Below are 20,646 nucleotides of genomic sequence, written 5' to 3' on the forward strand. Positions count from 1 at the left end.
TCTCCTGTCCTGTATTATTTTCCTTTATCTACGAAATGAAACAAAATCAAGAGCTGTACCTACTTATTCCCATAATGCTTGATTAGTACATACGTACATCGCTGTCACTAAAGAAAACGTTACCATCAATAATAAGACAGGGTTTTTCCAAATTGAAGTTTTGAGATTGATTGATGCCGGACGAATAAAAATAACAATATGCTTCTATATCAAGAAATAACTTCACGGGGATGTCTATCGAGTAGGCGGCAGGTCACCATTACACCTAGGCGGGCCACGAGAGTTTTCCCCGTGTCAATGGTACACTCAATTAGTTTGTGTCTGTTAATTTAGTGATAAGCGGGGCTCGTCAAAAGATATCACTCTTTCTATTGTACTGTCCTGTCAGCCTCGATCATCGCATGTCCTTCAATTCCAATGCAAGAGCAGTACCATATCTTGTGTGAAAGCGATTATATTCTTCTCCAGGTTATTTTGTCCCTTTTTTATATGCATCTTTTTTTTATCTACTCTACCATATCAAGTTTCCGAGCAAATCTGTATCGTCAATCTGTGCGTTCTTCTTTTTCTTTTTATTTTCTTTTGTTTTTCTTTCGGACCTGCCGACTGTGTGTGTTGTGTATGGTGTTTTATACTACTATATGGTGAGTGTAAAATCTGTAATAAGGTCGAAAGGGAGAGGTAGATCCTACTAGGCTGCTAGGTAGGTAGGTTGGATTCGGTTTTCAGCGAGTTGAAATCCGGCACGCGCGTCACCAGAGTTCGGGCCCACCCAGACCGTTCTGCCTCGGAAAAGCTAAGCAGAATGTCAAAAATGTCATGCATGGGCATGGAAGATCGATAGCTCTTCAAATCATGCCCTTCTCCGGTTTCTAACTTTCTATATATATGCATGAGGTACAAACGAATAGTCACCTGGCTCATTTTATTCTTTTTGGGAGCTAACGACCATGGATCGACTTGTAGAGGAGCTGTCAACGGATTGTGATCGACTCGTCGGCAGGTCCGAAAGGTTTGACCCTCGCGCCCACTAGTTTTCTGCATTTTTTTTAAAAAAAAGAATAGTTTTCTACATATTATTACTATGTTTTTCTTTTATTTTCCGAAGTAGAATAATAATGACAATGATACAGTCCTCGCACCATAATTTCTTGCCGTAATGTGTACTGTTCTGAAGATGCCCAGCCTAGAGTGTTTCAAACGAAGGTGATACGTGCATGTGCGTCAAATATATACTACAATGGCAGTTTCTGCTAGATTCATTTAAAATGTATATAATGGCTACTAAAAATATGTTTCAATTCATTTATGCATGTCATTGGAAGCATACACTACTAGGGAAACCCCTTCTGTACCCTTCTGTACCGGTTGGGAACTCCTTTTATGCTAGTTTCGCAATCGGTACTACTAATTTGGTACTAAAGGGGGTCCTTTAGCACCGGTTGAAATGACCGGTACTAAAAGGTATTAAAAAATATAAAAAATGAAATCCCGCACACCCCCCCCCCGGCCCCCGACCCCCACCGCCGCCCTTCCCCCACCCTACTCCTGCCCGACCCCCGCCGCCGCCCTCCCTCCGCCCGACCGGTCTCCCCCATGCCTCCCCCGCCAGCCCCGTCCTCCTCAGCCCCCGGCCCGCCGCTCCCGCTCGCCCACCGCCACCTCACCTCGCCCCGCCGCTACTCCTCATTGCCGGTGAGGGGCGAGCGGGGGAGGAAGGGGAGGCAAATCGAGGAGTGGAAGGTGAGAGAGAGAGAGAGAAAGGAGGGGGGAAGGGTCGGGTGATAAGAAAGGAGTGGGCAGCGGGGGTGGGGGGTGGCAGACGGGAGCTTTTAGTACCGGGTGGGAAGTCCACCTGGTACTAAAGGTCACCCTTTAGTAAAGGGTGGAGCCTCCAACCAGTACTCATGGGTGACCTTTAGTACCGGGTGGAGCCTCCACCCGGTACTAAAGGAGGTTACGGGGGGCTCCTCGGGAACTATCCGTTAGGTCCGGCCAAAATGCAACCGGTACTCAGCCTTGAGATAAATGCTTAGTTTTCCAGTAGTGATATTGGCTGTGATTTTGGTCCCTGTTGCAGCATGATGACACAAGGGAGACTATCTGTTTGGCAAGCAAAGCACTAGAGATTGTCGATTTGGATATTTTCGCCAAGAATGGATGGAGAAGCAATAATAGACTATACTTTTGAATTTTTCATGCTCTATGTGTACTCGTTTCCATATTTTTTGTGTTCAGCTTCTAAGCTGAGGATGATGCAAGAACTTGGCTGTGTGCGGTCGCAGAGGCCGTAATTATTTCCTTTATCTAAAAAATGCTATTGTCTTAGTGATAAGACCAAAAGAGTACTCCATCTCATTACATGTTTTGACGACACTCTTAGATGAGATTGAAATATGAAGGAGACACACTCTCTATCTGTTTTAAAAGGAAATGAGTGAGAGGATGGCGCAAACTTGGCCCAAACTCGCTACATGCTTTTCCAGTTCGTAAGACTTTGGGTTAGACTTTTATAGTGGATCAAAATTCGTGCATTCCACATTTTTCCGACCTAACTAAAATGTATTTTGTCTGTTTTAGCTGGGCTGAAATACTTTGGATGGATAGCAACGTTTGAATGGTTCTCGTAGATAAGATGGTTACTTAAAGAGCGCCCGGTGGGAGGCACATGCCCCAGATTCCTAAGGGCATAGCTCTATTTCTCTAAGCTACATGCTCCAAGACTCCAAGACTGCTCCTGTCGGCCGTATCATGTCCATCGGCACCGAATGGATTGTGAGACACCCATAAAGATAGCAGTTATCGTATCGGCAGCTAGAAAGATAGAAGCAATCAAAATGGATAAGACATCTAATTGACAAAGTATATTTCAAATGGATAACAGGCGCAAAGAGACGTTTTTTTCTGGTTCTTCCCAATGTCTAGAGTCTAGAACATCCGCTAATAAGCTGTATTAGCACCTGAAATTTTCTGCGCAATGGTGGGTTAGTTCTATAAGATTTTTTGTGAAATGCTTTCTTTAATTATGCTATTCAATATTATATTAATAAAGGAGGAGGGCTTTGCGCCTGGGAGAAACCAAGCACGAGCTTCCTTAGCAAGAAATTTTCACATTATACTCTTTTTTGTAAAATGGTTTGAGTAAATAGATGGTCTTCCCCTTTATACATATATGCGGTTTATTAATTTGTGGTTTAGTTATGTACGTGTACATAATTAAATTGTTAGAGAATATAATTTTAAGAAAAAGTCTATTTTGACCATCCAACTATTACCTCCGTTTGAGTTTGGCCATCCAATTTTAAAACTAGGAATCTTCGATCACCCAATTATCAAAACCATTCACAATTGACCATCTAGCTGTTTTGAAAGGTGGTTTTTCTGACGTGGATGACACGTGGTACTGGACCCACATGTCAAGTCCTCTTTCTTTCTTCTCTCCTCTTCTCAAGCTCCACAAGCTCGCGGGCTGCATGCCCTCCTCACCAGCAGGGCTGCCACCGCCATCCACCCCTCACGGGACCGCCACAGTTGGCTGCACCCGCACTTAGCTGTAGCCGCAGTCGCCATACACCGCTGCCGCAGTCCCCACCCACGTCGGGCCGCAGTGGTTTCTCACCCCTTCCATTCCTGATCCTACTCTGCTCCGGCGAGTTCCCTGATTTACCCCTCCCACCTTCCTCCGATTAATGCTCGTGAGATCCGATCCCCACAGGGAAAGAAACCCCTCTTGAATCGCGGGGATTTTGATTGCTAAACATGATCAAAAGGCAGGTGATAGAACTTTCAATATATATTTTTAATGTGGATATATATATTGGGAATAAGGAGCACGTTTTTGGAGAATAAGAAAAATAATGTGTTCTTTTTAAGAAAAATAATGAGTTCTTCTTTTTTTTTGAAGGGACTGGATCCCATTTATAAAAGCTGGGCTTTTACATCTGGCACCCTAGAGAAAAAGAGAATTATAACAAAGTCCACAAACCCTATCCTCCAGAAGTGCAAATTTGCGTACAAGACCCTGACAAAGATCAAATTTAAGAACACAGTCCTTGGATCTTCACGCATTGCTCTTGGACGCCGCACGTCTTCCGGATCTGCCGGAGTCGAGGAAGAAGCACAGCACCCAAGAGACAAGCTCATCCAAGACACCCAACGTGACCTCCCCGTTGTAGCCGCAAGTCGTCTCCCCTCTGGCGCTCATCGGCCGTTGTCGTCAAGGTCGAGGAAGAACATAAAACCGGCAACACCGACAGCATTGATGCCCCAGATGCAGTCCACCACTGTTGAACCTGCTCCTGAGGTCACTAGCAGCCCAGATAGTAGCCCCACAAAAGGGAAATCCAGTTCACCCTCAGTTGAACCAAAGGGGAACACTAACCTTCACATCAGAAGAGAAACAGACTGACCTCACAAGCCCACCAGAGACCTCACCATCACCGGAACTACCATGGAGGACAAAAGCTTCACACCGCCGTAGCAATCATCGCCGTCGCCAGCAGGGAAGAATCAGAGCTTCCTATGGAGGGAAGCCACCATGAAAGCAATTATTTAGCACCTAGACTATCTACCCTAGGCCTAAACTATACAACACTCGCCAGATCTAGCTTCCCCTCCCCCTCCGGCGATGACGAGGCCGCCAGGGAGGAGGGGCAAGCAACAGAATCGAGCTGAGGTCAAAGTTTGCTTCTCCACCGCCGCTGGCTACTGTAGCAGGAGAAAGGAAGAAGAGTTCGTGAATAAATAATGATTATACTAATATTAGAGATAGAAAAAAAAATAACCCGATTCTATTAGGTCTTAAAATTTGTGTCGTTGATTATACTAATATTTTCATAATTCAAGATTGATTTATCACCAATTCTATTATGCCGTGCTAATATATTTTCATTGAATTTCTTGAACTAAAACAATTCAAAGAATCAATTGGTTACTCCATCATGGTCTTGGCTAATTCGAACTTGGCCCATCTCTCTTTCTTCCGGCCTGCGTATCTCTCTGTCTCTTTGGGCCTAGCCGCCCACTACTAAGAGGTGGCCACCTCAAAAAAGTTTTTTATGGATACGGAAAAGCTGGAAGAAGATCGATTTGGTCTACAAACTCGCGCTACAGGATTTTATAAATTTTACGAATCCATTACGATTAGTAACGGAGAGTTTCATGCGTTCCACATTTCCCCCTTTTTTGGTTGGTATATATCTACCTGCCTGAGGCAGTGAGTTTCGTCTTGCAGCTTGATTATCTTTGAAATTTCTACTTCACTTGTTCGACACAAATAAACTTTTTATGAACTATGGGATCATGGGAGATTATGTGAAAAAAAAGAGTGAAAGAGAAAGTTGGTAAAACTAAACACAGACCACTGAAACACTGACACTGTGGATCGAAGTCCAAATACTAATTACAGAAAGTCCAGATACTGATTCTAGATACAAGCATTATTTTACATGCAACACGAAACTACATTACGACAACACTGATTGATCAACGTACGAAGTCCTCATCAGCAACCTAATGAACATGCGTAATTGAAAACAGCAACAGGAACACACACACACGGCACTCCAAGACTCAAACCACCGGATCAGAGTGCTTAACAACCTAACGACACAATGCTACTGCAGTTGCTCAAACGAGGCCGGCTGCGAGCGCCAGCGCGACGGGTGCCAGGACGACGACGGCGTGAGCTGCGGAGGACGGCGCAGCGAGCGCCGCGGCGGCGGCGGAGTGCTGGTGCTGCACGGGCGACGTGCCCGCCGCCGCTGGAGGTTGCGACAGCAGCCACGGCGACCACGGCCCGGGCGCCGCGGGCCACGGGGCCGGCGCGGCGGCGGCGGGGAGGACGTCGATCATGAGGCGCTCCCCCATGGCGCAGCGGCCGCGGTCGGCGCTGGCGAAGTAGGCGGGGCCGGGCGAGTCGAGGACGAAGAGCGTGGTGCCGTCGTGCGGCACCGCGTTGGGGGCGGTCTCGTTGCAGTGGTAGTACCCCGCCTTGCTCACCATGATCGCCGAGTCGTTCCTGTACACGAACTCTGCCGGATCGAAATAAAGGTGACCAGCAACAAGAAGAGAAACGATGGCGGAATGAGTGATCGCGAAATGCTAACAACAAGCAGAGAATTGTTGATTGGCTATTGGTTGAACGTGAGACGAAGTCGGTTACCGATGGAATCGTCGACGTAGAAGGTGATGCTGGAGGCCCAGTCGGCGTAGTACCGCTCCTTGACCTCCGGCGGCGGCACGCGCCACCCGTCCGCCCCACCGACTATATACGGCGTCCCTTTCGCCGCCACCGCCGCCTGGAGGCAGACGGCGAGGACGAGCACGCCGGCGAGCGCGACGAGACGGCCGCGAGTCATCGCAGCAGCGGCAGCCATGGCCAACCGAGGAACGACGTGCGGTGGTGCTCCGGAGGTTTCTCTCAGGCTTTAGCGATCTCGGATCTTCGAACAAGAAACTGATGACGACGAATTGGAGATCGAGGACGAGACGCTCGGGAGGGTAGGCAGGGCAAGCTGGGGCTTGATATATCAGGGAACGGGTGGCAACGACAGGGGAGGGGAGCGTTGCCGTGCGTGGCCTCGAACGGGCGCCCGTTGCCGATGGGCGGTTGCGTTCACTCGCGCGGAGACGACGAGAGGGGGAGTGGGAGAACGTGGTGAGCGGCGGCAGTTCCAAACTTGGCATTGGCGGCAACTCCGACAACTTTTTTTTAAGGCAATTCCGACAACTGACTACGAGAGGTAGATGTTCCGATCCACTACGGCGACATTCAGGCCCAAAAGGCCCACTTCTTCAAGCTGGTAGGCATCAACAACTTGGTCAAAATCTTAAGGAAAAAGTCCCCTCGTCTATTTAAACCTCTAAACAAAGTTTACAAAGTTTTGACTCATTTTACTTCCCTGAACTATTTCATTTAATCTAATCTACCTTCTAATTGGATTTTTCTTTTTTTCTGTATGAGTTGAATTTTGATGCTAGAAAATTATACTAACAAATTTTTATGGTTATTTTCATAGGTTAGGAATATTTAATACGAAATCGATCTTAGATATACAACATTGTACGAAAACTAACCATGAAAAAATTCTAATATATTTTTCTAACATAAAACATCGTGTCCGACCAAATCTAAAATTAAAATTCAATTTGTACGTGAAGAAAAAAAATAAATCTAATTAGGGGGTAGATTGGACCAAATGAAATAGTTTTGGGAGTAAAGTAAGTCTAAATTTTTCTTATGGAGTTAAGTGGACAGAGTAAATAGGTGAGGAGAGTAAAAATGGACTTTTTCCAAAACTTAATGGCAAAAGCACATGTACGAAATTGGTCTTGTAAAAAAGTTGCAGGTCATCACTTCAATCCTTGCAAATTGGCGAATTGTCATCCAACATACATACGTGCCTACTTTTAGTAACATACAGATGAGCTGAGCTGCTAAGTGCTAACTGTTCCTCATCTCATATTCTTATCAAGGTAAAATAAACAGCGTGAAATAAAGCTACAGAGAAAGCAAATGCAGCATCTTCAAAATAGCAACATGGGTTCACATCTCTGCTGGTTCAAGCATCAGTCGTTCATTATTTGGTTACCGATCACTACTATTCAGCTCGTAAAGGCTTACATGCATATCCTGCCTGTCCAGCTTCTCCAACCCCATAGGCCGGGCAGAGTTGGCAATGGCGTGCATATCCCGTGAACAGCAGATAACTGGTTCCTCAATGTCTCTGAGCGTGATCAAAAGACTCAAACAATTCCTTCACAGAGCTCAATATGCCTTCTCCAGCAGGAAAAAAAAGAACAGGCATACTTTGCCTGAGTATCTATGCAACGATTCGCCAGTTTCATGCTATGATATCGGAATCAATTTGCTCAAGATTTGGAAATATTTTCTTCAATGTGGATGAGTAATTTGGTGTTTTTGCCTGCAAAAATGACAAAAAGGAATTAGTACATCAGACAGTGAGGGAATAATTTTGTCATGGACTCTACTAATTGATTGTCATGAAATCAGGATCATGGTATTAAGCTCAAACACAAATATTTGATTATGTCAATACATGTTTCACTAATAGCCAAAAGACATTCTCCGTGTTTAATGGTGCAAGAAAGTTTTAGTACACATAGCTTCCCACACTCAACAATGCACATGTTGTTATCTTCGTATTTCGTTATTACACTTTATGTGAAATTTCGAAATTGCGCAGCACATTAAAGAAATGGTACGATGAGTAGCACCCGAATCCAAATGTGGATCAAATTCAAGCAATATATACAAAGATACAGAAACAGTACAATGGTCAGAAGCACCCCACAATCAATGAAGTGGAAGCCATCAAGGTTGCAACTTTATAAGTGGCCCAATTCAGCGGAGGGTAAATACTAAGTACCAATGTGCTACCTCAGCCAAAGTTAAAAAGGTTTTGTAGCTCATTCAGGATGACAGAACTAGTAACATGTTTTGCAATTCATTAACAGTTCTATTAACGTGGACATTTCACAGTACCACTGAGGTTTGCAAACTGCTCCTCAAGAATTCAAAAATCAAGCTGTGTTTTCGATAATATTCACCAAAATGTTTAATTTCGTGAAAAGTTTGGACATAGTATCAACAATAGGGCATAATCACAGCAATCTTTAATAAGAAAGATACAAGTAGCAACAATAAAGGACACATCAATTGATGATAAATTATACAGAGATATGTTCAGGTCATGGTACATCTTGACGCCCTTTCTGATTTATAAGAGCATTCAATGAATAAATATAAAAGATGCGAAATACTTACACAGGGATTTCGCTCAAGATATATGGTTGTCAACTTCTCCCGTGAACCAGCCAAAGCAGCCTCTATCCCGTCAAGTGATGGTATTTGGTTATCATTCAACCACAGGTCCTCCAACCTGTATAGAAAGTTGGGATGATAACAGAAGAGTCAGAGGAAGTCAATTTATCCTGCTGTTTATCTTTGTACTTTCTTAGAATTTGGTGCTGAAAATGAGAAGCTCGATCACATGGTATCATGTTACCTGGTTAAGGTTTCAATATTTTCTATAGTGGTTAGCTTGTTAGATGAAACATCCAAAACACGGAGGTTCTGCAAGGTAGAGAGGCCTTCCATCTTTTGAATGCCATTATGGCTAAGGTACAGTTCCTCTAATGCAACACATTCCTGAATTGCAAAACAGATATATTAACAACCATCAATTAGAACAGGCAAACAGGAAATGTTATAGTAAAGTACCTGAAACCCATCCATTGAAGTTAGCCTGTTGCTTTGCAAACTTATTTTCTTGATCAGTTTCAAACCACACAAATTTACACTTCGAATTCGATTTCTTCCCAGCCATAGCTCTTGTAGATTTGTCAAGGTTCCAAGATTTTCCATCACCTGAAATAAGATGAGCATGTAAGGATGTAGGAAATTACAGGATCTAAACAAACTCCGTACAGAATATGTCATCAGACATGGCTTGGTTCACTGGCCAGAGGACCTAACTTTCCATAAAACAACATGGAAGCACTCAGTTATGAACACTAGGAGTCAAGTACAATTTACTCTACAGAACTTACCCTTAATCCGTTGCTACCAAGTTCAAGAATTTCCAATGCATGGAAGTGTTCAAGTTCTTCCATCTTTGGAACTTCATTCTTTGAAACATAAAGTTCCTTCAATGTGCTGGAAACCTTGGACAGCCCAGTCAAGGAAGATATCTCATTGAAAGATACATCGAAAATCAGAAGACCCTTGAAGATGCTGGCATCAGGAATCCTTGTAAGTTTGTTATCTCTAAGGACCAACTCCTGAAATATGAAATGGGAGTTAGATACCATTATAAAACTACTTCCCTATTTCTAAGATAAATCAAGTGATTTTTCCAGAATGCATTAAAAATTAAAGCATCAATAAAGTTGGAGCAGAAACAAAGAAGTTCATCAATAAAACAAAAGGAAGAAAGGCACTTAAAGCCTATATCCATTGTTTTCAGCACAACGGTTCTCAAGCTTACTGAAGGAAAGGGTGGTGTTCCAACTCTGCCCATGGCAAATGCTTGGGTCATGTTGTGAAAGTATCAGGACAGTATAACAATGCATTCAACTGTTATTGGGTCCTCTAAGTAACCATAAGAAATACTCCATATAGTTGTCTGCAAATCTGCAAATTTTCATGCAGTGTGCTAGACCCAAATTTAGTCTCCTTGCTAGGTCTGCTCGTATTGTAAGGATCTAGCTAAAATTGTATGAGTAAACACCATTATGGCTGCTTGTTCTTACACTGATTGAGCCAAGTGGCTACATAGTACAATCGATCACCTATTAATACCAATTATCTAACTTGATACCTAATACTATTGGGGACTAAATGGCTCAGTGATGGGAATGAGATTACAGGAGCACTAAAATCTGCACACAAGTTTCATAAAAATTTCTATTTCTCGTCACACCAAAACCATACACAAACCCTCTCGTTTCTCTTATGAATAGTATACAATGCATTTAATTTTGGCCCGTTTAAAACAAGTAACATTAACAATAGAATGGTAAATGAATAGTTATTGATCACATTACCAGGCATCATGTAAATTTTGCTTTCCTGGATGACACAGATTGGCGGTCATACGAAAATGACGATTTATACTAGAAAGAAATTGCAGGAATATCCAACACAGCATCAAATAGCCGGAACTGAACATCTAGGTTCGGATTGGCCCAACAAAGCCTCGCAACCACACATTCCTCAAGGCAGTAATCACCTGCAATCCGGCGATTGCGTCCCATGACGAGAGCGGCGCGACGGCGTCGTCGTCGAGGAGGTTCTGACGGAAGGAGATCTTGCGGAGGCCGGCGAGTCGGCCGATGCGTGGGTCGACGGAGGTGAGGCGGTTGGCGGTGAGGTCGACCTCCTCCAGCGTGGGCGGGATCTCCACCTCGCTCAGATCGTGCAGCTGGTAGCTCGTCAGGTCGAGGCACAGCACCGGCCCCTCCTGCTCCTCCGTCTCCATCTTGGCCTCCGCCTCACCGCTGGCAGCCGCGGCCTGCGGATTGCCGGCACCCTCACCGGAGGCCATGGGGATCGCGGGCTGAGCGTGGATTCAAGTTTCGAGAAGCTTCTGGAAGAAGCTCCGGCGGGGTGAAGACAGGAGAGGAGTGTACGCAACTGGGGTTTCGCAGGGGAAGGAGAAGAGAATGATTCTCTATACGCCAGGCCGAATGATATTTGGGCCCATTAATTGGGCTGACAATAGCACCATTGAGGCTCAACTGGAATGATAATTTAGGCCCATCTACGTCTTGTCCTCAAATCGCAAGGTCCAAAACCCTAAAAACCCACAAAGCCTCGCCGCCTCTCCGCCGCGACCTCACCGTCCCCGGCAAGCCATGGCGTCGCGCCTCCGCTCCTTCGCCCGCCCCGCCGCCGCGGCCTTCCTCCGCTCCGCAGCCAGCCGGAGCCCCGCCGCTTGCCTCCCCCGCTCCCTTGCTTCCGTCCCCAGGTAAGGAGTGCCTTCCATTTTCACCACGGGACTGCCTGTGAGGCTGTGAGAATGTTTTCAGATTAGGCGTCGGTTTACCTGGGGTTTTCATGTGGTGCAGGGCTCCGGCCGTGGTGCGGCAGATGGCGCTGGCGCGGTCGCTGCAGCCGCTGCACAGCGCGGTCTCGGCGGCGCGGCTGACGTCGCGGCTGGGGGCGGAGGTGGCCCGGGCCGTGTCCCAGGGTACGCTCTGCAGCTCCTACCCGGGAGTCTGAGTCTGATACAGTCTTCTAATCTGTGAAACGCTACAGTGAGTTGTGGCTGCCCGATTGCTTGCTTGCTTGTTTATTCTTGTTTTGTGTTGTCTGTCTCGATTTAGAGTGATTTGCTTAGCTTGGTGAGATCCATTTCGCTTGGGTCTATGTAATTTTTGTTCGGTTGTCCATTTGGGTAGGAATTCAGGGGCCAAATCCTCTTCACTATTATAGGGAAGCCATCGGTCCAAATACTTTTCCATGCCCTCAAGTGCAGATTTGCTTCAAAGATTAATCCTAGGGAGATTACTGATGATTTAATGATGCGAATTTTGTTCAGTATAACACACCAACCACATGCGCAAACATGCTTCTATGTTTGTATCTTTGATGTTGTACCAACTTTGTTAAATAATTGTATTTGCTTTATCTAAAACTGAGCATTGCCCAGGTACGGTGGTCTTGCAACATAGCCTTTTCTTCTTTTTAGCTTTATATGGAAAATTCTTAACTGAATTTGTGCTGTAACCTGAACAGAATCACTAGTGTAGCACATGCTGACATTTATTCAGGACATATTAGCCATGAAATTTCTAGCGGTTCCTAAGTTGTACTAGTTTCTTTTGATGATATGCTATTATCAAAGAAGACTTGGAGTAACATAATATTACTAGGCAGACCCAATATACAGTTTGACACTGATCTTATGGCAAATTAGTCGGATATTTTTGTTATAAGACTGGGCATGTGTGCTTGAAATGGAATGGGGCACTTGGCCTACAAGCTAAAGCAAATGGCGTGCCTTTAGATGTGCATGTTACTGCATATCGTTTAACAGAGTTTAAGATATCAGAGTTGAGAAGAAATGTAAAGCCCAAATGCCATGGGATGGAAATCTTCAATAAAACCTGATATGGCTCTGGGGTTCGTACTTTTGGAATATAGACATATAGCTCACCCTTAGTTTTCATGTAGGAGTCGACAGTGGAAGGTTGTGCTGAGTCGCTGGCCACTTTTGTAGTTACCGATTACCTTGATGCCACATATGCCCATGATAGATTTATAACAGGAATGAAAAGTTGAACTTGAGAAGTTATTTGAATAAGATTGATAAACTGTGTTGTCATCATGAAAAAATTAGTTAATTTCACAAAAGGACAGCTATTCACACCTAAGTATCAAGGAACCACAATTCTTGGGATCAATTTCGCAGAACTACAAGTAATTGTGCTACCTCTTTCACAGACCTACAACAATTTTGCTAGGCCCACATGTCAGACACAAGTTATGTTTGGACTCACATGTGGTCTTGTGTGGCTAACATGCGGGTCCATGCAAAATGTTGTAGGTTTGTGAAACTAAGGGAACAAGTAGTTGTAGGTCTGTGAAACTGATGTCAAAAGTTGTAGTTCATTGATAGTTAGGCTTGGATAATTGTAGTTTTTGTGAAAATTAACTCTAAAAATTTCTGTTCGTGAAAATATAAACAATAAAAGGATAACTGATGCGTGCTAGCAGTTTTGTGGATGCCATCAAAACATTCCTGATTTAGCATATTGACCTTTTCAGTTTTTGTTAGGCTGTTAACGTATTATTCTGAGCCATTTTAGTTATTACTTTAAAGTTTTCATTCTTTGTCTAGTCCCCTCCAACCCACCCACCCGCGCGCGCGCACATTCTGGTTTGCCAAGTCGGTACAACATTGGGTCTATGACCTATTTGGTCCCTCGACTTTCACCCTTGTTTTAACTTTGGTCCTCCAAGTTCAAGGTAGTCCGGTTTTTGTAACCTAAGGGTGTGTTTGGTTTGGGGGTCGAACTGGGTTGGAACGGGTTCGACCCCCATCAACTCGCGTTTGGTTGAAAATGCATCTGGGTTGGGTCGGACCCAGATGGACGCCGTTTTTCTCCGTTCGTGCGACAGAGAGGGAGGTGCGCGGCGCGAGGCGACTCCGGCCATGGCGGGCGACACGGCGACAGAGAGGGAGGGGCGCCGGCCCCCGCAAGCTCCAGCTCCGCCGCCAGCCGGGCGAGAACGAGCTCCGCCGCCGGCCGGGCGAGCTCAAGTGGGGAGGCCACTGGGAGGCTGCCGGGGAGTCCGCCGCTGGCCCCCATGAGAACGAGCTCTTCCGCCACCGGGAGGCCGCGGGGGAGGGCGCCGAGGAGGCCACCGCCGGGGAGGGCGCTAGGGAGTCCGCCGCGAGAACCAGCTCCGCCCAAGTCGTCGCGGCCTTGGGGGGAGAAGATAAGGCCGGCTGCAAGGGAAAAAAAGAAAAAAAAAGGAAAAGGAGGATGTCACATGGGACCCATGGATGATAGGTGGGATCCATGACTAACGGTGTTAAAATGGCATCCATCTCAACCCTCTCAACCCCTCCAACCAAACAAAAAAATGGAACGGACACATCCCTCCTAACCAAACACGAGATGGGTTGAACCCACCCAGAAAAGTGTGATGGACCCAACCCATTCCACTTGGTCCCAAAACCAAACACATGCTAAGGTTCAAACCCTTTCAAGTTTATTCCTAAGTGGAGGACATCAGCTAACTTATCACACTGCACAGCTTTCTCCCACCAGCATTTTCCCATCTTCTCACTCTTGAATCATTCCCGTTAAAAGAATTAAAGTATCACTGCCACTGTGCCCTATTAGCAGTATCAGGACTCCTGATTAACACCATCCGCCTCCCACTCGTTTCCAAGTGTCACTGCCGGACACCTAAGAAATTTCTTCAGCATTTCTTATGCTTCACAAATTCAAGTGATGGTTGTTCTTTTCTGAGCTCATGAGGCTTTTTGCTGAAGATTGTGCTTTCATTTTATCCTCTAGATTTGGGTGGGTTTAAATTTCAAGTTCTCTGGATTTCTGGGTTGGAATTTTCACATATTAGTCCCAAATGTCAGGGTGGGTATACACAGGTACTCACAGGCCCACCAGATAAAGTTGCGCTTTTCCCAACTTGTATGATCAGAATATTTGTTAACCCATAAAATTTCCAGTAATGGAGCTATACCATACGTAATGAAAAATAAAATAAAATAAAACAATATTCTGGTGATTGTAGCCTATCCCCAGCTTGCGTGAAACTAAAAGGCTTTGTTGCTGTGGTAGCTGTTAATGTGGAAATTACAGTGAATACATGATAAATCCTACTAATTTGCAAGTCAAATTGGTTGTCAACTAAATTCTGTTCAGATGTGGTGTATTGGAGTTGCTCTTTTACTTCTTACACATGTGATTATATCAAACTTTCACATTTGGTACTCTAGATATGTTATGTCCGTGTCACTTCTCAGATCTAGCTGCCCTATGTGCCAAATGAATCTTTATTGTAGACTTTTTAAACATACATCCTATTGCTTGACGTTATATTATATGAATTATGAGAGAACAGTTTGCTTAAAAAATTCCATGCTTCTGCACCTTTTTGAATCTGTAGCTATTGTTAAATTCCTTCACCGAAACTTCCATTTTGCATCAGTCCAATGTTGGTGTGCTTTGCCGGAGTACTCTCTAATTGAACTCTTTCGCTCAAGTTCACAAGCACTTTAGTCAATCTTGAATTATTAGTGGATAACAATGGACATTTAGTTATTGCCTTATTGGTTTCTGAACTTGTACTGATATATATGGGTCCCGAGTCCTGACCTCCGATTCATCCTATAGTAGCTTTACTTAAATTTAAGTTCATTGTTTCTAAACCTTTCCTTTGTGTTTTGAACTGCAACTGTCATGCTTTATTGTAGTGCTGCTTCTCATGTTGTAGGGGCACGGATGTATGTAGATGATTTCACTGTCACAACCTGAAACTTATGTTTTCCCTGATATCTTGCAGAGACCGGTCTCAGTGTCCCTCGATAATGAAAGAAACTGCTCCAGATGGCAGCAGCAGCAGCAGCAGATATTTGCAAGACTTGATTACATTCAATAATCATTTTGTTAAATGGTTACCTTATTTATTCAGGGGCACCTACATTGTGTTATATACTAGTGGTGCACGTTTGACATCGAACCTTAAATCTATTTCTGGTAACAGTTCTTTTGAATTCCATTTCAGCTCAAGGTTTCAGAGAAAATAGTCACCTTTTGTAAACGACTTGGTCTAATTGGATCAATTGCTGTTTCATCCATCTCAAGAGCTAACCTTGCTGGTAGCCGTTGTCGGTCTTCTAATTTGGTGCCCCTTGTTGTTCTTTATGCATTCTTTATGCTTGCGTTCTCCGTTATCGAGACAATGGCATCAGGTGAACCTAGATGAGATTTACTCCCTCTGTCCCAATTTATCCTAATTTATAGGTGGTTTTGATTTTTCTAGGTGCATAGTTTTAGCTATGCAGTTAGATATATGCTTGTGTCTGGATACAGAGTAAATAATATGAATTTAGAAAAGCCGAAATGACATATAATTTGAAACAGAGGGAGTACATGGGAGGACATTTCGGTGAAAAAGTATTGGATGAAATGTTTGAACGCAGAAATTTTGTTGCCAATGTTTCAGTTTGTTGCAAGTGTTTTCTTTTCGCTAGAACGTACTGAATGATGTAGCAAATGTTTAATATGTGCAAAGACTGTTTGTGGCAAATTGAAACAAAATTTCAAATTTATAACACCTCGCCCTTTTTCCCTGGAGATGTAACTGACATCTGATTGCAAATAACAACACACGCTGGTTGTACGCTATAGCAATAGTTTGGTTTATTTATCGACAGCACCATAGGGTAAGACAAGCTGGTTGGCATGGAACGAGAAGATCAGGCTTTTCACACTCCCAAGGTCAGCTAAACGAGTTGAAAGACGCAAACAAAAGCCCATCCAAAAAGGTCTAAACTCCAACAGGCACTGCAACCTGGAAACCAAACAAAGCTACAAGGGAGGGGAAACAAATACACATGGACCTACACCCTGAACTTGCGAACAGCGCTGGCTGGCTGTACACTCTTTAACCAGCGATCGATCTAGTTGGTCGCCACCTGATCGTTGCGCACGCCGGCGACGAGCGCCGTGCAGCCGGAGCTGCTGGCGGCGGCGAGGGCGTTCTTGGCGCCGCCACCAATGTCTCCCGGGCCGTCGCTGAACTTCGGCGACCTTGGCCCCGACCCCGAGAGCCTCCTGACGATTAAAATCACGGCGTCGGCCTGGAACAGCGCGTGGTGCGTCCTCCCGAAGCCGTTGAACCGGCGGCACACGGCCATGTGCGCCGCGAGCGCCGCCTCCCTGTCGCCGCCGTTCTTGCCGGCCTCCTCGGCCACGGCCTCGGCGCAGAGCCCGCACACCCACCGCCCGGAGAACCGGCGGCGCACGGCGCCGATGTACGCCGGCGTGCACTCCTCCGACATGCCGCAGCACTCGCACCGGGCGTCCTCCACCTCCGCCGCCGGCCGCGCGGCGTCCCGCGGGTCGCCGCCGTCCTCCGCCTCCCTGTTGTCGTCGTGGTCGGCGACGCAGCTGCGGAGCTCGTGGGACGACGGGGTCCGCTGCTGCCGCCGGTGCTCGCCGCTGCCGAAGCTGCCGATGATCGTCGCCAGGAGCGGCGCCACGGCGGCCGTCATTGCCGGTGCTTCTCCATTGGGCGCCATGGGCAGTCTGTTCAATTTCTTGACGTGTTCGCGTGTGTGTTGTTTGCTTCGTTTAAGCGAAGAGGCATAGTACGCCATGGCACCTATTTATAGAGAGCTTGCAGGGAAGAAAGTGACCGTGATCTCGTGATCTCAATTGAGGACGAGATTGCAGAAGACGAGGTGCCGCCTCTAAGCACTGGATTTTTGATACGAGCACAACTTGTGGCTGAGGTGCGAGGCGCGTGCATGCTTATCAGTGATCAGCTTATCATTAGGGTCGTGGTGCGTCATGATTGGCGGCACGAGTAACATGAACATGAAGGTGCCTTTGTGCCAAGTATCTGCTTTCGACCTGGGGGTTAGGTTTTGATCTCACGTACGTGATGACGTCTAGGTGTTGCAGGAGGAGGAACAGGTTGTTAGTTTTAATTTCTTTTTATTTACAAGGAAAAAACTATTCCTTAATCAATTGAAATTTTGTGTCCATCAGTCACCTGATTTTAATTACATATTGTGTAGCCTAAAATCGCATATACAACTGGAGATGTGTAATTGTGTAGAAGCTTCCTGTACTTTGACCTGCATCTAGAAATTACCACTTGAGTAGTTGAGTGCTGATTAAACAGGTGAGAGCGAGCTGATTAGAGTGGTCTTATTTTCAGGCAATCGGCAAGTCTAATTTTATGAATTTCTCCTCTTTTTATATGTATAAGCACATTACTAGAACAGTTTTACATTTACAAAGAACTGCAAAAACCCACATGCAATTTAATGGAGTTTCTTTTTTATAAAACCATCTGCAAGCCATTGTGTTACCACACACATCCAAGTATTTATTTTCATATTTTCCAATAGCACTTGCATAAGTTAGTGCACACATTTTACCATGTCTCACCTTTGTCCATTTGTGATCCATGGTGGCGTACCGAGATTAGTGCTAGTTATATATTTTGTGATTCAGAAGGAATTTAGAGTGTGATGACCACGAGAACTGCAAAGGTGCAAGAATGGCCCTTGCTGCAAAAAGGGGAGGCACGGTGGAGCCTGTGTGGCATCCAGGAGAGCTCTGAAAGGGCCATGTAGAAGATGAACATGTTCAGGGAGAATCTGAAAACATAAAAAGCTTGCATGTGTAAGAATTACGAAAAAACTTCTAACATGTTCCCCCTTGCCTCTTTCAGCTTGAAAGTAGAGTTAAACTCATCTCGAATATTCCTCATAACAAAATAAAGAATTTTCGAACAGTGAACTCATCATCATATCTTAATCACTCACTCAAGAAAATATACTGTTAGGCAACTTTTGGACAATGTTACAACAGGCGCAAACTTGTACTCTCTCCAAAACAAAAACAAATAGCACTTTAGACGAAGTTCAATCCAATTTTTTAAAACTTTAAGTAGCTTCTAAATATTTTCTCGCATGAAAAACCTATGAAGTGTTTTATGTCTAAACATGAAAAATAACATATGTATAGATGTGTTTTGAAAAATATTTTCATAATAGAATAAATCTATTCTATCTTATAAATACTTGTTAACAGATAATAGTAATTGAAAAACCTGCACAGTTAAGACCATATATATATCCTCATCCTAAACATAGGCGCTTTGTGAACGGAGAGAACTGTTAGCATTTTTTTGGTCGTTGGAATAATCTCATGATGATTTGTAGACCTAGTATCTGAATTTATTTCCTAGCAAAATGGAGTATTTGGTCTAGAACGTTCAGAAGATTCAGCAACTCATCTTGCGAGACCAATTAATAAATGCGTACACCTCCGGCCGTGATCGTTCAGGAGATAGATATTCTACGTAATAAGAGCGATAGGTGATCACAATTGCGTTAGCCATGACCTTATCATCGACGTCGCCTGCTTTCTCATGACTTATCACACTTCAGCTTTTACGAAAGCAAATGCTAGCTAGCCGATCTTTTACAGTAGCTTAATTAGCCCAGGTGGTTGTCAATATATTGCCCTTTAATTAATAGTAATCACGTGTGAGCTATTCCGACCAGGTGTATCAAATGATCATCTCTAGCTCCATCATTAGCTGCTTGAAGAAGTAATCGACGATGATGTTGCTTTCATGGTCACGGTCTTGTGCCATGCAGCTCAAGTAACTTGGGAAACGACAGGAGGAAGAACACATGATAATGTGTCGAGCTTGATTACTTGGATATGTGCAGGGGGGGGCCTGGAAACTAAAGAGATCGTGGCAGCTTTTCTGTTTCCTCTTTTTTTGCATTAGGATAAAACTATAACCCATGATTTATTTAATAAAATCTATTTTTGGTACAAGATCTATGTCATCAGATTCGTATTGAAAAAAAAACACTTGCTTATATATTGTGATTATGGCACGTAAATGACATATTGAAAGAGCCACCTCTGAGTCAAAGTCTTGTTTGTAGCGGAATGAAATGCGCTAATTTCAGGAGGAACTGACTAGTGGCCACAGCCCACCGTTGTGGTGGTGGAGCGACAACTAACTCGTCGTAGCAATGTATAGCTAGCATCACTATGTGCTCTCTTTACATCCAGCACGAGAGGTGATCACTTTGGCATCCGTGCATCTTTGAGCTACTGGCCTAATTACCTTGTTCGTCGTTGTGCTGTTTTTTTATGGTAACAGGAGGAGGAATTCCCCTACTGATTATATATATTAAATAGGAAAGAAAAGTGTTCAAACAGATAGTCTTCAAGAGACGTAAAAGGAAAAAAAATATAAGTAAAATTACAATCGGGAGTCTAGCCATAATTTGCATAGAAGTCTTGAGGGCTCATTTTGCTCTAAGGATAACTAGAGCAAATTCTTTCTTGAACAATCTCCAGCATATGTTGACATCTGGCATGATTCCCTTGAAAATAAGATCATTTTTAGACATCCAAATACTCCAACTCATGAGAATGATGATACCCATGAAGAAAGGCTGATTATTTTGCTGTTTAAGATTAGAGAGCACGACAAAGGCTCCATTGAGTCAATTGTTAGATTCAAGAGCATCCAGCAGTCCTGAGCAAACTCACAGCTCATGAAAAAGATAAACAAGCGTTTCTTCACATGAGACAGGACACAAGACACGGTTATAAGATTCCAACGCCATGTTTCTTCTTCTCAGCAAGTTCCTTGTGCTTAGTCTATACTTGAGTAAGAGCTAGAAAAATACTTTGTGCTTGTTTTGACAAGGAGACTTCCATAACCAGTTAAACTCCGGATGAACTTCCCTATGCCCTATCAAGTGTTTATAAGCTTTTGCAGAGGAGAAGTGAAGAGAGCCCCAGATGTAAGACTATTGATCATGCTCATGACATCTGTCAAGGCTTCCAGGTGTAGCGCGAGCTGCTGCAATTGTTCAA

The 20,646-nt window shown here is 44.4% G+C and overlaps 4 protein-coding genes across 5 annotated transcripts; 1 reads left to right on the top strand and 3 right to left on the bottom strand.

Moving 5' to 3' along the window:
• Positions 1–5,628: 5,628 nt before the first annotated feature.
• On the bottom strand, positions 5,629–6,855 carry LOC117847420 (early nodulin-like protein 7). Its single transcript, XM_034728630.2, has 2 exons — positions 6,164–6,855; positions 5,629–6,032 (listed from the first exon to the last, which is right to left on the bottom strand). Exons 1-2 carry the CDS (start codon positions 6,375–6,377, stop codon positions 5,629–5,631), a joined length of 618 nt encoding a protein of 205 aa, XP_034584521.1. The 5' UTR covers positions 6,378–6,855.
• A 471-nt stretch (positions 6,856–7,326) lies between these two features.
• Positions 7,327–11,183, bottom strand: LOC117853405 (protein phosphatase 1 regulatory inhibitor subunit PPP1R7 homolog). Its single transcript, XM_034735780.2, has 6 exons — positions 10,755–11,183; positions 9,574–9,804; positions 9,245–9,391; positions 9,030–9,172; positions 8,789–8,903; positions 7,327–7,925 (listed from the first exon to the last, which is right to left on the bottom strand). Exons 1-6 carry the CDS (start codon positions 11,067–11,069, stop codon positions 7,845–7,847), a joined length of 1,032 nt encoding a protein of 343 aa, XP_034591671.1. The 5' UTR covers positions 11,070–11,183; the 3' UTR covers positions 7,327–7,844.
• A 108-nt stretch (positions 11,184–11,291) lies between these two features.
• On the top strand, positions 11,292–15,857 carry LOC117853426 (protein NONRESPONDING TO OXYLIPINS 2, mitochondrial). Of its 2 annotated transcripts, none has more exons than XM_072294554.1 (3): positions 11,292–11,492; positions 11,593–11,714; positions 15,563–15,857. In XM_072294554.1, the coding sequence occupies exons 1-3, from the start codon at positions 11,380–11,382 to the stop codon at positions 15,586–15,588; spliced, it is 261 nt and encodes an 86-aa protein (XP_072150655.1). In that variant the 5' UTR covers positions 11,292–11,379; the 3' UTR covers positions 15,589–15,857. The 2 variants fall into 2 exon arrangements, with proteins under 2 accessions (XP_072150655.1, XP_034591688.1); XM_034735797.2 differs by having other exon boundaries at positions 11,293–11,492; positions 11,593–11,781.
• Positions 15,858–16,309: 452 nt separating this feature from the next.
• On the bottom strand, positions 16,310–17,342 carry LOC117853416 (uncharacterized). Its single transcript, XM_034735789.2, has one exon. It carries the CDS (start codon positions 17,301–17,303, stop codon positions 16,683–16,685), a length of 621 nt encoding a protein of 206 aa, XP_034591680.1. The 5' UTR covers positions 17,304–17,342; the 3' UTR covers positions 16,310–16,682.
• Between the last annotated feature and the right edge of the window lie 3,304 nt (positions 17,343–20,646).

This window comes from Setaria viridis, chromosome 1 (assembly GCF_005286985.2).
Source record: "Setaria viridis chromosome 1, Setaria_viridis_v4.0, whole genome shotgun sequence".
NCBI classification, from domain to species: Eukaryota; Viridiplantae; Streptophyta; class Magnoliopsida; order Poales; family Poaceae; genus Setaria; species Setaria viridis.